The 20,575-nt window shown below is 37.8% G+C and overlaps 2 protein-coding genes across 2 annotated transcripts; both read left to right on the top strand.

Moving 5' to 3' along the window:
• Window positions 1-13,679: 13,679 nt before the first annotated feature.
• Window positions 13,680-14,252, top strand: LOC112519953 (uncharacterized mitochondrial protein AtMg00820-like). The gene has a single exon (XM_025128269.1). It carries the CDS (start codon window positions 13,680-13,682, stop codon window positions 14,250-14,252), a length of 573 nt encoding a protein of 190 aa, XP_024984037.1.
• A 4,078-nt stretch (window positions 14,253-18,330) lies between these two features.
• LOC112519952 (L10-interacting MYB domain-containing protein-like) lies at window positions 18,331-19,294 on the top strand. Its single transcript, XM_025128268.1, has 2 exons — window positions 18,331-18,669; window positions 18,737-19,294. The coding sequence occupies exons 1-2, from the start codon at window positions 18,331-18,333 to the stop codon at window positions 19,292-19,294; spliced, it is 897 nt and encodes a 298-aa protein (XP_024984036.1).
• Window positions 19,295-20,575: the final 1,281 nt, after the last annotated feature.

Genomic DNA, 20,575 nt, shown 5'->3' with positions numbered 1-20,575 from the left:
TAAATTAGAAAGGTATGGGTTTGTCCTTTGTATGTTGAAGGACAAGACAAAAAAAAACTTGCTCGACAAGATTCAATTGATTGCTGAAAACTAGGATGATGCTGAAAAATCTCATCAGTGTTCGCTGGATCTTGTGTAGACTTCACACTTGTGTAGACAAGCTTGTTATCACTAAAAACCACTTTAGATCATGAACTTGCTGGTCTCTAATATTCATCTTCTGTCTTTGACATTGCTGAAGGATCTGTGGTGTGAGTTTTGTCTTCTTGAAGTATAACAGTCTCTGAACGAATTACGGTACGCATTCAGCGATCACTAAACAGACTCAGTGAAGATTGGTGAAACTAAATGACATAATTGATATACTTCGATAGATAAAAGGGATCATCATCAAATCACTGAGAGAGAGAATCAACATTCTCCCGCTATTTGATGATGACAAAGCAACATAATGAATATTGCTTAAGTTTTAATAGTAAGGAAAAGGTACAAATAAAATAATTGTCCCTTTTAACTATTTTTGGGATCTTTTTCAGTGACACAGTTTACTTATATAAATTTACTTAAGTTGTAAAGGATTACAAGTTCAAGGATAAACTGACATAATAATGGTAACTGAAACTGAAAGCATATTCACTAACTAGAAAGTTGTCAGTGAATATAAGAGAACTTGAACTCGTAAGTACTTGTCTCTATTACTCTTTTTAGGGATCTGTTTTATTGAACTGATGATTTCATTGAATATAAAACATTGAAAAAATATTACAAGTGAAGATATTCCTCCATCTAACTCTCTTCTCAAGAGAAAGACAACCACTCTAACTAGTGAAGATCACAAGACATCTTAACTTTTTCTTTTAACGAGTCTTTTCTTTCTTGTTGTCTGTAACTTGTGTGTTTTTTGATTGTTTAGATAAGTTTTCTATCTTATCTTTTCCGCAAACAATCTTTAACATTATGTATTGATCTTCTTTATCAATAAAGAGTTTATAAAATTGAAAGCTGATGTGTTTGCATTCATCCACCCTTCTACAAACTGTTACCTATAAACTCTTGTAAATCTGGCTGGGACCAACAGTGTATGCAATTTTTGTTTGTGTTAGTTATGTTTCATTTTTTGGTAGGGTTTAACATGAGTGACACCCTTTGAATCAGTTTGTACGTGTATGATCGTTCCGCAATGTCGGTCGAGTCCGGATCCACGATTACTTTTGTTGATCTCTTGGTAAACCATTAATACGGGTACTACTTCGTGTGGTACTTTGGAAAGCAATGTATGTTTACGTATCCTAGGGACACAGAAGTTGGGTGTGACATACGTGTTCGTTGTACTCATGTATCTCGAGTGGTAGGAGACGAGTGTGAGTACTATTCTACACATACCCAGTAGATGAAGGTGGGACTCGTGCAATATTCTTGATATTTTATGTTTGACTCATGATATGTTTACATGATGCCATACTTAAGCCATGTGACAGATTGTATGGCACGAATGTCGTTTCGTTCTCGAGTATGTCGGTAAGAAAGTATGTTGCTATTGGAACTTATGATGCATTCGTGGAATTCTCCGATTCGTTGGACTTCGATGTTATAATAGCTTTCATTTCAAGATTTCATTTCATTCTTTGGTTATTATATTTAAATATAATACATTATAACCATGTAGTTTTATATAGTCTCACTAAGCATTGTAGCTTACCCGTTATTGATTAACCTTTTTTTCAAGAAAGAGGATTGTAGACAAAGGGAAAGATAAGGACGCATAATTCGTATATTGACTCAAGTGTTAGCTTAGCTCTTTTGGGTATATTTGTATATGCTTTTGGTGTTATATATATATATATATATATATATTCCACCAGGTAGATATGTCCCTAATTGATTATAGGTGCTTGTAGATTGTAAATCTTAAACTTTTAGGTTGATTTATGTTTTTGGTAAAAAAATGGATGAAACGCAACAAATTAATGTGGACATTTTGGAGTTCTAATCAAAATTATATCCCATATATTTCAGTAGTTTAAATTTTGATTATTTTTGGAGATTAAATGGTAGAATGGTCTGTAATGTAACCGCAATGTTACAATATGGTATCTGAGCATTAGTTTAAGTGAAATAGATATCAATCAGCGGTAGACTTAAACTATGCATTGATGTTGTATAGTAACTAGGCGATAATTATAAGGGATATGGACTGCTAGGACAAACCCAGGTTGGGTAGGGGCCAGGAATAGGAAATTCTTTAATACTCTGCACATTTTAAGTCTTTCAGTACGATGGTCGATAGTGACGCCGCCAGTCACACCCCATCAAATCCCAACGTTGGAGAGAATGCTCCAAATATTCCCTTGAATGATGATGAGACATCGTTGTCTCCTCGAGGTGAGCGATTGATGAGAAGGCTCACAAAATTCCTATAACAAGCTATGGAACAACAAAAGTACGATGTTGAGAAACAAGTAACCGACAAAGGAAAAGAAAAGGCCACGAGCGATACATCAAGGATCAAAATCGATCGTGTATCATTTAAAGCATTTTGTAGCAATGGTGCCATAGAATTCAACAGCATCGTTGATCCTGTAGTGGCAGTTCAATGGTTGAAAAATACTGAAAAGTTGTTCTGGATCACTCGGGTCTGGAACGAGGATAACTGAATTACACAACTGCTATGTTCAATGATTGGGCTTTAACTTGGTGGGATACTACATATGAATCCTTGAGCGAGGATGTGAGGGATAATATGATATGGGAGTCATTTAAGACTCGATTTCATGATCAATATTGCCCCACGGATTTACAGAGAAGGATGGCAAAGGAGTTCTTGGAACTAAAATAGAGAAATTTGTTGGTGATTGAATATGAATCATAGTTCAATCAGAAGGCACGTTTTTCTTACGATTATTGACATCAGAACACAATCAAATTGATCATTTCGTAGACAGGTTGCGAAGGGAGATCAAAGATTTTGTTGTAAACCGTTATACATGACTTTAACAGAGCCATGTAATATGCTCGGCGACGTGAGCATAAATTGATGAGACATGATGATGATCTGATTCCCTCATCAAAAGACAACGTATTGTGGGAGCAACTTCAGTGCCAGCTCACCGACCATCTCGTTTGTGGAAACTGAGGAGAACCCATTCTCAGACTACTCCATGAGCATCGTCATAGAATTTTAGTCTACAAGAATACAAGTAAAAATAATTTTTATCGTTTATAAATTGTTTACTAAATGTGATCTATTGTAACTAAACATGCCACGAGATTGTCGGAGATGTGGCAAGACACACCATGACTGGTATGAAATTGATCGGTCTACGATCAAATGTTTCTGTTGTGGTGAGAAGGGCCATGTCCGTACGAATTGTCCTTGGGAGGGAAAAAGCATGTTATTCTTATGGTGTTTTAGATCATCGATAATGGGATTGCCCCCACATGAAACGAGACGAAAGTAAAGCATCTATACAATGACCGGTAACAATAGGTACTCTCGTTCAAAAGGAGAAGGTACCCAAAGCAAAAGCCCATGCAGAAGAAGCTCACGAAGAACTCGATGTCATTACTGGTATTCTCTTGTCAAATTCTAGACTAACACGTATTCTCTTTGATTCTAGTGCTACCAACTCGTTTGTTTCACACATGTACACTTGTTATCTAGAATATGTGCCTACAATACTTTATAAACCATTCACTATTGAGACAACTAATGGTACCACTCTTATAGCTGACAAAGTGTATAGGGACTGTATAGTATTAGATGATCACGAGTTCTTAGTAGATTTGATACCTATACGTATTTGTGGCTTTGATGTTATGATTGGGATGGATTGGCTAGCAAGAAACTGTGCTAACATTATTTTGCTCTCAACGGATGATTTGAATACCGATTGATGATGGGGGTTATTTATACATTTACGGTGAATGAAGAACTGGTGACATGATGGTAATCTTTATGTTAACAGCGCGGCGTTATTTATGTAAGATATGTCCTTCTTTTTTGGCATATGTTCTAGATGCGTCGAAAGAAGCAAAAAAGACTAAAGACGTACCGATTGTATGCGAGTATCTGGATGTATTCTTCGATGATTTTCCTGGGCTACCACCGGATAGGCAAGTAGAGTTCCGAATGGATCTGGTACCCGGTGCCGCTCCTATTGATAGAACACTTTATCGTATTACATCGGCTAAAATAAAAGATATGATGAGCCAATTACAGGAATTGTTGGATAAGTGTTTCATTTGACCGAGAACTTCACCGTGGGGTGCCCCGGTCTTATTCGTGAAGAAGAAAGATGGTTCCTTTCGGATGTGCAAAGATTACTAGGAACTAAACAAGGAAACCATCAAGAATAAAAACCCTTTACCGCGTATTGACGATCTGTTTGACCAACTCAAGGAGAAGTTACTTCTCCAATATTGACTTAAGATCGGGATATCATCAGTTAAGGGTACGTAAGGAGGATGCACCCAAGACAACTTTTCGTATCCGATATGGGCACTATGAGTTTCTGGTTCGATTTGATGAATGTATGTGTTGTATTCATGGACATAATGAATCGAGTGTCTTGTCTGATGCTCGATAAGTCTGTCCTCGTCTTTATTGGCGACATATTGGTGTACTCTAAGCCGGAAGTTGATCATGCTACACATCCTCTAGAGATGTTGGAAATATTGAGAAAGGAGCGGCTATAGGCCAAGTTTTCAAAATGCGAGTTTTGGCTCCGTTAGGTACAATTCTTAGGACATACGATCTCTTGTGATGGAGTTTATGTGAGTCCATCCAAGATTGAGGCGATACATAAATAGAAACAACCCAAGAATGCCTCTAAAGTTCGTAGTTTTCTCGGTATAGTGGGTTGTTACCGACAGTTCATATGGGATTTCTCAAAGATATTAGTACCTATTACTTCTTTTACCCACAAATATGTGAAATTTGTTCGGGCCAAAGTTCAAGAAAATGCTTTTCAAACTTTGAAAGATTGTCTAACACATGCACCAGTTCTTGCCTTACCTGAGGGCAATGATGGCTTTGTGGTATATAGCGACGCATCAAAGTCGGGCTTGGGTTATATATTAATGAAACGAGGAAAGGTGATCGCTTATGCTTCGTGATAGTTGAAAGAATATGAATGGAATTACGACTCATGATCTTGAGTTGGTTACGGTCGTGTTTGCCCTTAAACTCTGGCAACACTATTTATATGGCACAAAATGCCAATTGTGCACCGACCATAATAGTCTGAAATACATATTCGATCAACAGACCCTGAATATTCGACAACAGTGTGCTATGGAACTCATCAAAGACTACGATTATGAAATCCAATATCATCCAGGAAAAGCCAACATAGTGGCGAATACTCTTAGCCGGAAGGCATATGAAGGATCGATTTGCAATACTCTTTCACGTATCAATTAAGTCAACACTCATAAATGATATTCAGAAATGGAGAATTGAAGCTTCCAAAGCAGAACATGTTAAATCGAAGCGTATGGTTAGTTACATGGTTTCCTTATCAGAAGATAATCGTGGTCTCAAAGCCTTTAAGACTAGAATCTGGGTTCCAAGACTTGGAGGTTTAGGAGAGATTATTTTGACGGAGGCACACAAGTCGAGGCTATCCGTTCATCTTGGAGATACAAAGATGTACCATGATCTACGTGAGGATTATTGGTGGCCGGAAATAAAGAGTTATATCAGTCGATTCGTCGAGCAACACATTACTTGTTTGCAAGTAAAGGCAGTGGGAGTTTACAGCCTCTTGATATACCGGTATGGAAGTGAGAGGATTTAGCTATGGGCATTGTGACAAAACTACCGAAGACTTATCGAGAACACGATAGCATCTAGGTTTTCATGGACCGACTGACGAATAGCGTATATTTTCTTTCTGTTCGGGAATCCTCCTCAATGGATTGATGGGCACAATTATACATTGATGTGATTAGTGCTCGAGATGGTGTACCTTTGAAGGTAATCTCGAATCGTGATTCTCGCTTCACTTCTAACTTTTGGTCTGGCCTACAACGCAAATTGGGAACACAGATCGCATTCAACACCGCATATCATCCACAGACCGACGGACAATCCGAGCGTACGATCCAAACTCTTGAAGATATGTTACGTGCCTATGTTCTAGAGTTTGGTGGAAGCTGGGATACTCACTTACCTCTGATTGAGTTTTCATATATTGATAGCTACCAGTCGACGACTAGGATAGCTCCTTTCGAGGCTTTGTATGGACGTAAGTATCATACGCCTCTCTGTTGGTGAGAGACGGGAGGAAAGATGCTAGCCTGTCCTGAATTGATACAAATAACTCATGACAAAATTTAGATTATATGGGAAAGATGAAAGCGGCACAAAAACGACAAAAATCCTATGCTGATCGGCGCCGGAGACCAATCGAATTCTCCATTTGTGATATGGTTAGCTTAAAGTCTCTCCACGGAAAAGGGTGTTGAGATTCGGGAAGCAAAGTAAACTCAGTCCACATTTTATTGAAGCGTTCAAGATCTTGGAACGTATTGGAAGGCAAGCCTACCGATTGGAGCTACCGGAGGAACTCGCAGGAATTCATGATGTATTTCATGTGGGTTATTTACAAAAGTGTCTTGGTAGACACGAAGAGGCTATACCTTTAACATAAGTAAAAGTGGATAAGCGGTTACGATACATTGAAGAACCTGAAGCCATACTAAACGACAGAATGGTTAATTTACGGAACAAAGTTGTTAAATTGGTATTACTAAAATGGAAGCATCATCGAGGTACGAATTAGACGTGAGAGAATAAAGATGAGATGATGGAAAAGTATCCATCCTTATTTGAACACCGATGATTTCGAGAACGAAATTTTCATAAGGAGGAGGTAATTGTAACATACTCTTTTTTTAATATGCTTGGAAAATGTGTTCTAATGTGCAATATGAGTTTAATAAGGTGGATTATGTGTTAATATAATGCTCTAATGAGGACTTGTAGCAAAATCCTCAATAAATATAAAGGGTTTCATAGGTTGTTATAGAGTTAGCAGCATCATCCTCTCGTTCAGAGTTAGCAACATCATCCTCTCGTTAAGAGCTAGAATAACTCTAAACTCAAGGTCTTCGAAATTTGTCTTCAGAATTCATCTTCAGATTTGACACATAGCACTCGTAGGGTTTTCTCTTGAAATAACTTTGAAGAATGTCTCTTCAGACTTGTACTTGTACGCTTTGAGATTGCCCAAACTCTGAAGACTTCTTTTCCAGAGATCTAAAGAATGTTTCTTCAGACTTGTACTTGTACAACTTGAGATCGCCCAAACTCTAAAGAGTTCTTTTCCAGATAGTTCAAGAATGTCTCTTCAGACTTGTACGACTTGAGATTGCCCAAACTCTGAAGACTTCTTTTCCAGAGATCTAAAGAATATCTCTTCAGACTTGTACTTGTACGCCTTGAGATCGCCCAAACTCTGAACTCTTCTTTCTAGAGATCTGAAGAATGTCTTCAGAGTATAGTTCAACCAGAGGCTCTGTTTGCTCTTTCAGACTTAGATTTAGACAATTTAGCACAGTTTAGATCTCTGAACCTTCCATCCTTAGCCCAAATTATTTTAATTAAACTTTCATAATATTTAGGACTATTTTAGTTCTAACACCTTTTCTGGAATATATTTGTTGAAAGTTATAAACACGTGGGTGAAAATTTATGATTTTTTAAGTGTTTGGTGGTCAAAATGGGTGCTAGGTTAACCCAGTCGGGTCAAACCCAACCCAAAACAAGTTTGTGCAATAAAGTGACGAAAATTAGATATTTTCACATCATTTTTACTTCTACAAGCTTACACACCAAAGTGTGTGTGATATCTGAAAGAATAAAGTTTCTACCTTATTTCTTGTTTAGAAGTCAGTATGTAATTCTAAGTTTAAGATGATCTAAATGTGTTAGAACAGGGGGTAGTACAGGGGAATTAGAATAGAATTAGCTAATTAAGGAATGAAATAGAATGAGATAGTGTAATCATATACTTATGGAATTGAATGTGTATACTCCGTGGAGTATAAAGGCATAATTGGAAGCTTTTGGAGTGCCATACATACTTGGACTATGGAGTTGGAACGAGACATTCAGTTGGACGTTCGGTTGACCCATTTTATGCACTGTGAGTGTATATGAAATACATGTTTATGTGTACTTATATGTGTATTCATTTTCTTTTTGTATTAGCTGTGTTTCATGTTTTAGTAAGGTGTAACACGAGTGAGTCCCTATGATTCTTATTTTTATTCATATGATCGTTCCGCAATGTCGGTCGAGTCCGGATCCACGATTGTTTTTGTTTATCTCTTGGTAAACCGTGAATACGGGCTCTACTTCGTGTGGTACACTGGAAAGTGGTGTATATTCACGTATCCCAGGGAGATGGAGGTTGGGTGCGACATAATTATTCGTTGTACTCACGTATCTCGAGTGGTATGAGACGAGTGTGAGTATTGTTTTGCACGTACCCAGTAGTTGAAGGTGGGAGTGGTGCACTATTCTTGATATTTTATGTTTGATTCATGATATGTTTACATGATTCGATACTTGAGCCATGTGATAGATGTTGTATGTCAAGAATGTCATTTCGTTTTCGAGTATGTCGGTAAGAAAGTATGTTGCTATTGGAACTTATGATGTATTCATGGAATTCTCCGAGTCATTGGTATTCGATGTGATAATAGCTTTTGTTTCAAGATTTCATTTTCATTCTTCTTATATTTAATTACAATACATTATAACCATGTACTTTTATATAGTCTCACTAAGCATTGTAGATTACACGTTATTGATTCACCTTTTTTCAGGAAAGAGGATTGTAGTCAAAAGGAAAGATAAGGAAGCTTGGTTGGGGTATTGACTCAAGTGTTAGCTTAGCTCTTTTGGGTATATTAGTATTTGCCTTAGGTGTGTTATATATATATATATATGTACGTATTCCAGCGGGTAGATATGTTTGTGGCTGATTATAGGTAACTTTTGGATTGTAAATCTTAAATTTTTGGGTTGATTTATGTTTTTGGTGAAAAAAAAAGAAATAAATGGATGAAACGCAACAAATTAATGTGGACACTTCAGAGTTTTATTCAAAATTATATCTCGTATATTTTAGTGGTTTAAAATTTGATTATTTTTGGAGATTAAACGGTAAAATGGTCAATAATGTAACCGTCTAATTACATCGAAACAGTGTTCCAGTTGACAATGTGGAGGAATCAGACTCATTCTATGAACCTTCTACATCAAATGAAGTATCAAATACAACTCTGAACATTGTAATTTCCCAAGTGACAGAAGAGATCCCAACATCAACTAAAGAACCTCAAATCTCAATTCTTATCACTGCTACTCCTCAAATAAATCAAACTGCTACAAATCCAGATATTACTCCGACCTCTGAATCGGCATAAGATGAACCTCTGAGCTCCTATGTCGACCCGAACGCAGATCAGAGAACTTTTCAACCTCTTCCTCACACAGTCAAATGGACAAGGGATCATCCTCTGCATCAAATCATAAGAAACCTTACATCCACTATGAGAACAAGATATGCATATGGGAATGAATGCATATTCACAACCTTCTTGAGCAAGGTAGAACTTACAAAAGTGTCAGAAGTTCTTGAAGACCCAGATTGGATCTTGGCCATGCAAGAGGATTGGAATTAGTTTGAACGACTAAAGCTTTCACGACTCGTGCCACGTCCAAAGGATAAGTTGATCATCGGTACCAAATAGGTATTTAAGAATAAAATGAATGAAAATGGTATCGACATTTGAAACAAGGAAATACTAGTCGTGAAGAGATACAATCAACAGAAAGGAGTGGACTATGATGAGACCTTTGCACCGGTGGCTAGAATGGAAGCAATCTGAATGTTCTTGGCATACACGGCCATAAGAACTTTAAGGTCTACGAAATGGACGTAAAAACTACCTTCCTCAACGGAGTCTTGAAGGAAGAAGTGTATGTCTCTCAACCCGAAGGATTCGTGAACGCCTCAAAACTGGATCACATCTATATCTTGGACATAGCTCTCTACGGTCTAAAACAAGCTCCATGAGCCTGGTATGATATACTCTCCGATTTTCTCCTCAAAGTTGGTTTTGCTAAAGGTAAAATCGATACCACTTTATTCATCAAAAAGGAAGGTAAGGAAATAATCTTAATACAGATATATGTAGACGATATAATCTTTGGCACTACTAATCCAAAATATTGTAAGAACTTCTCGGACCTCATGGTATCACGTTTTGAAATGAGCATAATAGGAGAATTAAATTTCTTTCTCGGACTTCAAATTAAACAATTTTCGAATGGTATTTTCATAAATGATTGGATCAATCAAGATTGCTCGAAGGAGAAGGACATTTACAAGGCCTTGGGGCAGTGACGTATTGCTAGACGCTTACCATCGTTTGTGTTACTCTGTGTCGTGTGCAAGTGAGAGAATTTAAGTTATTATATGCCACAACATGTGTCACACAAGGATACTACTAAGGAGTATATAAACCTATAGGGTCACACACAAAGAATATGCTTGCTTTCATTTGAATATAACCCAAAAGTCATGTTTAACTGTTAAATTATTACTCTTGAAGAATAATTATATAATATGAGTTAAAACGTAATTATGATAGTTACGGGATATTATCTGTAAATAAGCATAATTATTAATGTTTTAGATAATTATTTACTGATAAACATCAAACCTTATTTGAGTTATGGGTTGACTATGATTATATAATTAATGTCTTAGAGGAAGGATGTGCCAAATCGTAGCCCAAAGTTGTTGAAATCCGCCTAAATTGGCCCAAAAGTGAAGAGAATGAAGATTGGAACTGTTGATCTTGATTCACAGTTGTTGGAGATAGTATAAAACAAGGCTTGAAGTGGAGCTCGTGCTCACGGTTGCTGAAACACGAAAAGCAAAACATAAAATAGAAATAGGGAAGTGAAACATAGACTAGTAAATCAAAAAGTAAATTGTTGCTAGGTATTAGATTTAGATAAGGATCTTTATATATATATTGGTAGTTATCTTTTATATTTGATAGTTATCCATTATTTATGTATTATATATTGAGGTGAAGACATAATGAGAAAGGAAATCAAACCATTTATTCTATTATGGTATCAGAGCCGAAAACACATTCTCCTCCCTCCTAACTCTTCTAATCGGCACCGCCGGCCGCCATCCGATACCATGACTGGTTCAACTACCACCGCCGATTCTTCATCCATGTCTGGTTCTTCATCTACACCCTTTCACTCGACCTTACGGTCAATAATATCAAAACCTTCATCCCTATCACGTTAGAAACAGAAAAAGTTCAATACGCTTCATGGGCCGAGTTGTTCAAGATCCATGCCACGGCGTTTCAAGTTCTTGATCACATTATCCCACCACGAGATGATTCAGTTAATCCTATGGAAACGCCTTGATGCCATTGTACAACGATGGATTTATGGTACGATTTCTTCCGATCTTCTTCAAACTATTTTGGAACCGAATTCTACCACTCAAAAGGCATGGGGTCGTCTTAAGTAATTGTTTGACGACAATCAGCATTTACGAGCCATTCTTCTCCAAAATCAATTTTCTCGTCTTCATCAGTCCGAGTCTACTTCAGTCTCGGCATATTGTCAACAACTCAAATCTTTGGCCGATCAACTTGCCAATGTCGGCTCTCTGGTTTCCGAAAAGACTTTGGTGTTACAACTTGTTGCAGGGTTATCCGAGGCATATGACGGTGTGGCTACAATTATCCAACAATCCGATCCTCTTCCAGATTTTTTTTGTGCTCGTAGTATGCTCACCTTGGAGGAATCACGTAAAGCCAAATAGGTTCCATTACCATCTACATTATCGCATGTTGTTTTACTCACTCAATCCACATCGGCGACTCCATCCCCGCCGCCCAATCCGTCCTTGTCTTCAATGCAACAACAGCCTGATTGGTTCGGATTTCGGGGGCGTGGCACACGTGGTCGTGGGCGTGGCTATAGGGGCCATGGTGGTCGTGGATCCCGTGGTCGAGGGTTCTCATATTGGCCACGACCACCATGGTTTTCTCCCCCTCCATGGCAGCAACAACAGTGGTACATACCACCCTCCGCGTATCCAACGATGGGGTATTCGGCACCACATTGGACTCCAGGTCCTCCTCCCGGTATGTCTCGTTCATCAGCTCCCCCTTCCAAGCAAGCATATACCACCGACACTCAATCTCAATTTGCTCCTACATATATTGAATCGGCCCTTCACATTATGACGCTCAACCCACCGAATCATCAGTGGTATATGGATACTGGCGCCTCATCTCATATGACCTCGGACCAAAGTACTCTCTCTACCCGTAGTAATAATTCTTTTGCTCGTCATATAATTGTTGGGAATGGTGATTCTCTACCAATTAAGGGTTCCGGTATGACATCTCTTCCACCCCCGTTTCCTCCGTTTAAACTTACAAATATTCTACATGTTCCTAAAATTATCAAAAATCTTGTGTMKGTCCRTCAATTTACACGTGATAATTCTGTTTCCATTGAATTTGATCCGTTTGGTTTTTCCGTTAAGGATCTTGTGCAGGGCACCAAACTTCTCCGATGTGATAGCGATGGTCCACTTTATCCTCTTCTTCCGACTACATCATCGACTTCATTCCCGTCTCCATCAGCTTTTGCAGTCACRTCTCYTTCACTTTGGCATAMTYGTCTGGRTCATCCGGGCGATCAAGTTTTACATAGTMTTGTTTCTAGTCGTTTAATTTCTAGCGTAGGTAAAATTAATTCTGGTGTTTGCCATTCGTGTCAGTTGGGTAAACACAATGCATTATCGTTTGGTTTGTCTTTTTCCCAGTCAACTATACATAGTGACATTTGGATGTCTCCGGTTTTGAGTACTAGTGGTCATCGCTATTACTTGCTTTATCTTGATGATTATACGAACTTCGTGTGGACTTTCCCATTGGCAAATAAGTCTCAAACCTTTATGATGTTTCAACAATTTTACGCATATATTCGAACGCAATTCGAAACATCTATAAAACAATTCCAATGTGACAATGGGAAAGAATATAACACTTCAAAATTTCTCCAACTGTGCTCTAACAAAGGCATTCATATTCGTTTTTCATGTCCATACACATCTCCCCAAAATGGAAAAGCGGAACGGAAACTTCAAACCTTAAATAAAGCCACTCGTACCTTGTTACTTCATGGTCACATTCCACCATCATTCTGGTCGTATGCTCTCCAAACGGCTACCTATCTCCATAATATTCTTCCCTCGAAAATTTTGTCCTATAATTCTCCCACACAAATTCTCTACCACCAAATTCCATCCTATTCCCATTTACAGGCATTTGGGTGTCTATGCGTTCCTCACAAACCACCCTCCACCATCCATAAACTTGCCCCTCGCTCCACTCCTTGTGTGTTTATGGGTTATCCGCAAAACCATCGGGGTTATCTGCAAAACCATCGGGGTTATCATTGTTTCGATATGGTGTCTAAATGATTTTATATCTCTCGTCATGTTACCTTTGAGGAGTCAGTTTTCCCTTTTTCACACAAGCATACGCCCACAGCCACTTACGACTTTTTGGACACTCCTACCCATCCTATTTTTCAATTCCCTTCCCCATCCATGAAACCTCCGTCATCTCCTTTATCGCCTTCATCCAGTCCCTCACCGCCATCCACATTCCCGTCTCCTTCATATCACGTCCCTTCCACGACCGAACCTTCACTCGTCCCCAGCTTTTCCACACATCCCATGACTACCCGTAGTCGGGTTGGGATCACAAAACCCAATCCCAGGTATGCTTTGTCTGTCGTGTCTTCAATCGTGTCACCAGTTCCCACTTCTCATTTAGATGCTATATGGGATCCTAATTGGAAGAATGCCATGCTTAATGAGTATAAAACAATTATTACTAACGATCCTTGGGAGTTTGTGCCTCGCCTTTCGGGTGTTAATGTTATTCGATGTATGTGGGTGTTCACCCATAAATTTCATGCGAATGGTTCTCTTGAGTGGTATAAGGCACGTTTGGTTGTAAATGGCAGATCTCAACAGGTGGGAGTGGATTGTTACGAGACTTTTTCACCGGTGGTGAAACCAGCAACGATCCTTACAGTTCTGACACTGGCTCTTTCTAAAAAAATGGGATGTTCGGCAATTGGACGTGAAAAATGCTTTCCTTCATGGGCACCTTAATGAGACAGTGTTTATGCATCAGCCTTCGTGTTTTAAAGTCACCCAGTTCCCGAATCATGTCTGCCGCCTTAAACGCTCTCTTTATGGCTTGAAACAAGCCCCTCGCGTGTGGTACACTCGCTTTGCTACGTTTGTTACCTCTATAGGTTTCAAGCATAGTCGGTCTGACAATTCATTATTTACTTATCATAATGGGGGTCACGTGGCGTATCTCTTGTTATATGTGGATGACATCATTTTGACTGCCTCATCCCCTTCTCTTTGGCGATCCATTGTTGCCCGTTTAAATTCCGAGTTTGCTATAAAAGACCTCAGGAAGCTAAATCATTTCTTGGGGATTTCGGTTTCTCGGGATGCCCATGGATTATTTCTCTCGCAATCCAAGTATGCGGCTGATATACTGGATCGGGGAAATATGAGTAATTGCAATTCCGTGGCTACTCCGGTCGATACAAGTAGAAAGTTAAGTGCGTCTTCTGGTCCGCCGGTGGCAGACCCCACTCTTTATCGTAGCCTTACGGGGGCTCTTCAATATTTGACTTTTACATGACCCGATATTTCTTATGGAGTGCAACAAGTTTGTCTCTTTATGCATGATCTCCGAGATCCTCATTTTCAAGCTTTACGTCGTATTTTGCGCTACATCAAAGGGACACTTAAGATGGGATTACAGTTGTCCCCTGCATCATCTAACCACCAAGTTGCCTATACTGACGCGGACTAGGCTGGTTGTCCGGACACTCGTCGGTCCACGTCCGGGTATTGTGTTTTCTTCGGAGACTCTCTTATATCTTGGTCATCTAAACGTCAGGCCACTGTCTCCCGATCTAGTGCCGAGGCTGAATATCGGGGGGTTGTAAATGTTGTCTCCAAAACATGTTGGATACGCAATCTTCTTCTAGAGTTGCTTTGTCCGATCACGAAGGCCACATTCGTGTATTGTGATAATGTCAGTGCGGTTTACTCTCCGGCAACCCCGTCCAACATCGTCGTACGAAACATGTCGAGCTAGATATTCATTTTGTGCATGATCTGGTTGCACGAGGACAGGTTTGCGTTTTACATGTTCCTTCACGATTTCAGTTTGCTGACGTGTTTACTAAGGGTCTTCCACGGGTACTCTTTGAAGAATTTCGATCCAGTCTTCGCATTCGATCACCCGTCGCTTCAACTGCGGGGCGTATTAGATTTAGATAAGGATCTTTATATATATTGGTATTTATCTTTTATATTTTATAGTTATCCATTATTTATGTATTATATATTGAGGTGAAGAGATAATGAGAAAGGAAATCAAACCATTTATTCTATTACTAGGCTAGTTGCCTCTCCAGCAACGATGCCAAAAACTAGATGTGTTTTAAATGCATACCGCAAGCATAGTTATGTAACATAAGGGTCGATCATAGGGAGGTGATGGTCTAAACACTAACCACTTAATGATCATGGCCTAGTTATGCGAATCAGATAATTGACTTGATTATTATACTAATTAGACATAAAAAAATGAGATCAAGGGAAGAAGGTAACACAAGAAGGAACTAATAGTAAATAAAATAAAACAAATAACATCTATAACTAAAGGACAGTAGGTAATGTCAACTTCAGATTTTGGTGATGGTGAGAACTCGTTATGCAAAACTACTTCAACCGTCTTTCGAGGTGGAAAAGCTTTTCTAAACCAAGACTTATATTTACTTTCACAATATATACATTGGGAAGAAACTTTAGGATTTAAACAAAAAATTTCCCAATAACGTCCCTAACTATTTGCATGTTACGACCGTTGACATTGATCAACATAATCCAAGTAAAAGAGTAAGGCCTCGTTTACTAATCTCTTACCGCCTCTTACCCGGCTCTTACCCATTAAGAGATGCTTACCCGGGTAAGAGGTAAAAGTGTTTACTAAAACAAAAAAAAAAAAAAGGCTCTGACCGTCCTCTTACCACGGTCAGCAAAAAAATTCAATCTTACCATGGTAAGAGGTCTATTTTCCTTCTCTACCCTCCCATCTAAAACCCTAAAAGTGGATGAGCTTTCTTCATACCAAGTGCGACAGCAACTTCTTCAGGTATGGTTATTGATTTTTAAGAGATCTCTTCTTCCTTCTATTGATATCTAACATCCTAATCGATTTCTTGATTTCTTCCCTTTTTTCGATTTCATAAATCTGCAAAGAAAAGAGAAAGGGATCTTCGTTCTTCTCTGTTGATTCTCTGTTGATTTCGTGAAGCTTCAAACAATCAACCGACACCTTCTCCAGGTATGGTATTCGATTTTCTTCTATGTTGCTGCAAATGGGTTGATTTTGTTTTTGCCATTCTCTACTTTATTTTCTACAAAAGTGATGTAATGAATATGTTCTAATGGGTTTACCATTGAAGAAGAACACATGAAAAGCTAATCTACAAATGAAGAATGTTTACCATTGAAGAAGAACACATACAAACTCATTACTTGTTACCTCGTTGATGTACAATCAGGAAAATCAGAGATAAAATTGGAAGCCAAAACACCAAAATGTATACAATACTGCACTATTCTACATCACATAGAGAAGGGGGGGTTAGGCCAACATAATTACCTTTTTGCTCAACTTCTACATATTCAGTTCCACGTTCATCTCCTCACTTTCACAACATACTATTTATTCTGTGTCCAGTGAATGAGTTTCGCTATCTTGGTTGCCAACTTATGACTACTTGCTCTTATTTTAAAGAGATGGAATTTGCATAGAAAAGTGAAATTTGGGTTTGATTTACGTGGTATTTAACTTCTTGTGGAAATTTGGGTTTGATTTTAAAGAGATGGAATTTGCATAGAAAAGTCAAAAGATTTGGTGGGATGAAGAGATATTCATTGTGTGTAGGCTGACAATCTAGGTGGGTGAAGCTCAAGATATTGACTAACCTTATAGTATGTGTGTGAGGAGGGTAATGTATATTGGAAAGTGATGTGACACAAGAAGTGAAACAATGAAACAAGTAATCTCAAATAGTACAATTATTGCCCTTTTCTTTTGATTGATAACCCAAGAAAAAGATTGTGTGCAAAAGCTTTATCTCTTTGAATGTTGTAGTTTAGATTTAAAAAAGACAAATACATTTCTTCTTTCTTCTTGTTCTTGTTGTTCTTGATTTAAAAAAGACAAGTACCTTTCTTCTTTTTTTCTTGTTATTGTGTGTTTTAAGAGCTGTTATAGCTCTTTGATTGATCACCCTCCATATGTTTGCTTTCAATTCAAGATATATATATATATATATATATATATATATATATATATAAAGTACCATTGTTTTTGTCACAATACCATACTGTTGCCTAGGATATGTGATGAACCATTCTTAAGATAAAAGCATAACAAATAATAATGCTATTGCTTAACAATTGAAAAACACCTGCATGAATATTTTATGTCATGTATATATAAGGGATGACATAAAAAATGGTTTTCCTTTATTTATTTATTTCATACCAGTTCCACCTTCTTCAGCACATCAATCTCTGCATTACCCTTTATATTCTCACATAAGTTCTTTGTGAAAAGAGAGAGAATCTTTGCTCTTAAATCTTTCCTCATGTTTGGAATCAGACTTTCAATGAAATGTGCAATCCTCTCCCTCCTCTTTTTCATCATCATCTTTCTTCTCCACCTCCACAACCTTTTTGTTCTCCAATTGATCCAAAACCCCTTTAGCCTTGTGAAAATTCACAACCACCCTCTTATTCCGCCACCGTTCCTTAACCCTCCACCCAAAATTCAAAATCAATTCCTCCTCTCTCCTCCTTTTTGTAGGGGATGAAAGTAACCTCATACTTTCAATCCAAAATACCAAAATACTTGAGTTATGCCCTGTCTTTGGAAAAAAATACCAAAGTACTAACCAAATAAATTGTCATATAACTACTATTTATATGTAAAAATCTTATGTTGGTCTTCCTATGATCATTTTTGTTTATGCTGCTTGACTAGTTGCTTAGACTACACTTTTTATGTCATGTTACGCTTTGCAATTTTTCATGAACCAATAATCGAACCATATATTTGAGGCATATTTAATTAATTTTTATAGGTATGGAAAAAGTCGATGAATCTTCACAACCCAAGACAGCTAGGGTTAGTTGGAAAGATTGCAATGTGGTAAAAACTTTTCTAGAGTCATGTTTGCGAGAAATATCTATAAATGGGCAAGAGGGTGGTAGCCTTAAGGCAATTTCTTGGAGGAAAGTAGCTGAGACGTTAGAAAAGACACATAATTTTATTGTGGACCAAAGACAAATGAAAAACCATTACGACTACCTCAAAGGCAAATATGGAGCTTGGTCAAAGCTGAAAAACAAAACTGGAAATATCTATGATACGTCAACAAACTCTTTTAAGTTGTCTGAAGAGGAATGGCAAATGGAAACAAAGGTCATATTCTTTAGTTTTCTATTTTTCCTTTTTTTAATTTATTTACACATAACTTTTTTGTAAACAGTCCAATAAATATGTTGAAAAGTTGAGGACTGCACCACTACCATTTCCAGATCTTTGTGTTCAACTTTTTGACGGAGTTGCTTCCACGGGCGTTGGAAGTTGGGGGCCGACCTCTTTTGTTCCTAATCCTACATGCATTGCTCCCCAAACACAAGAGCAACAAAGTTCAAAAACATTGCCTACACGTGTTGCTCCTCAAATACAAGAAACACAAGAGCAACAAAGTTCAACATTGCCGTYGGTACAAGAGTCTTCTTCGCGTTCTCAATCTCAAAGAAAAAAACGAAAAAGTGTTCAACCAAGCAGTTCAGTAAATGATGAGGAGGTGTCTAAGATTGTCACTTCTGTGCAAAATGCTTTGGACAAACAACCCACGGAATCTGAGGTGGGTGCTTGCATTGAAAAACTGGAGAAATTTGGRTGGGGAAGCCCGTTGTATGAGGCAACACTTCATCTTTTTAGTCTAGGCCCTGATTATAAGAAGATTTGGTTGTGTTTGAAGGATGATAAGTGTGAGGGTTGGGTTAGGTTCACGGGACGTCAACTTGGGTTTATATAATTATTRCAACGTTTGTTTAGACATTAGAAGAAGATATTTTGATGCGCTCTTTTGAAACCTTAGATGGTTTGTATGAACATTAGATATTTTGATGCACTCTTGTGAAACCTTAGATGGTTTGTATGAACATTAGATATTTTGATGCACTCTTTTGAAACCTTAGATGGTTTGTATGAACATTAGATATTATGATGCGCTCTTTTGAAGTTTTAAATGGTTTATATCCACATTAGATGTTTGTCATTGTTTGAACTTTGGAAGATGTTTGTTGGCTTTTATATAACTTTTATCTTTAAGATGATGTTGTCCTTTTCATTCGAATTTTGAAAGATGTTTTGGTCTTTGTATGGAATCTTGACAGTTAATGTTATATGTGTTTTGTATTGCAAGGTTATGGACAGGAACAAGTTAATTCTGATTGTGGTGGTTGTTTATCTGTATTTGAAAAAATAATCTTCGTCAAGAATAGAAAGGATAAGAGACAACACTTCAGCATTGAGCGGGCATGCGTATACACAAGAATTGTTAAGTGGGTCAAATACGCAATGTCATGAATTGATGCGTTTGTCACGTGATGCATACATATTATTATGCAATTATTTTAAAGAAAAAAATTGGGTGCACTTAAGTAGGTATATGAGCGTCAAAGAGAAAATTGCCATATTTTTGACAATAATTGGTCACAATGAACGCTTTAGAATGGTTAAACGGAGATTTCAACACTCTACGCGAACCATTAATAAATGTTTTCATGAAGTACTAAAAGGAATGATGGAATTTGCGAGAGAAGTCGTAGGGCCAACATCCTTTGATGGAACCCCAAACATGTCGGAGAGATTTACACGACTCAAAGAAATATTTTCGGTATGTTTTGTCTTTATATACTGAATATTCTTAACATATGTAAATACTTTCTAATGTTTTCTATTTCAAAAAAAAGGGGGCTATAGGTGCACTAGATGGAACTTTGGTACATGTGGTTGTGCCCGTTAGTCAACAAGCTAGGTATAGAGGAAGAGGAAGAGGTGAATGCTATCAAAATGTTTTAGCGGTTTGTGATTTTAATATGATATTCACATTTGTTTGGGCTGGATGGGAAGGCATTGCACATGATTCTCGAGTTCTGACAGAAGTTGCATTTAACCCAACTTCAGGATTTCCGTTTCCTCCACCAAGTATGTTTCATTTTTTTTCTTAACATTTAAACCTCATTATGATTTATACTTTTAAATTGTATTTTGTGGTTACAGGTAAATATTATCTTTGTGATGCTGCATATAA

The sequence above is a fragment of the Cynara cardunculus genome (assembly GCF_001531365.2).
Source record: "Cynara cardunculus var. scolymus isolate 2C chromosome LG 10, CcrdV1, whole genome shotgun sequence".
NCBI lineage: Eukaryota > Viridiplantae > Streptophyta > Magnoliopsida > Asterales > Asteraceae > Cynara > Cynara cardunculus.
Note: the sequence above shows the minus strand (reverse complement) of the source record. Positions and strands in the feature narration are given on the sequence as shown.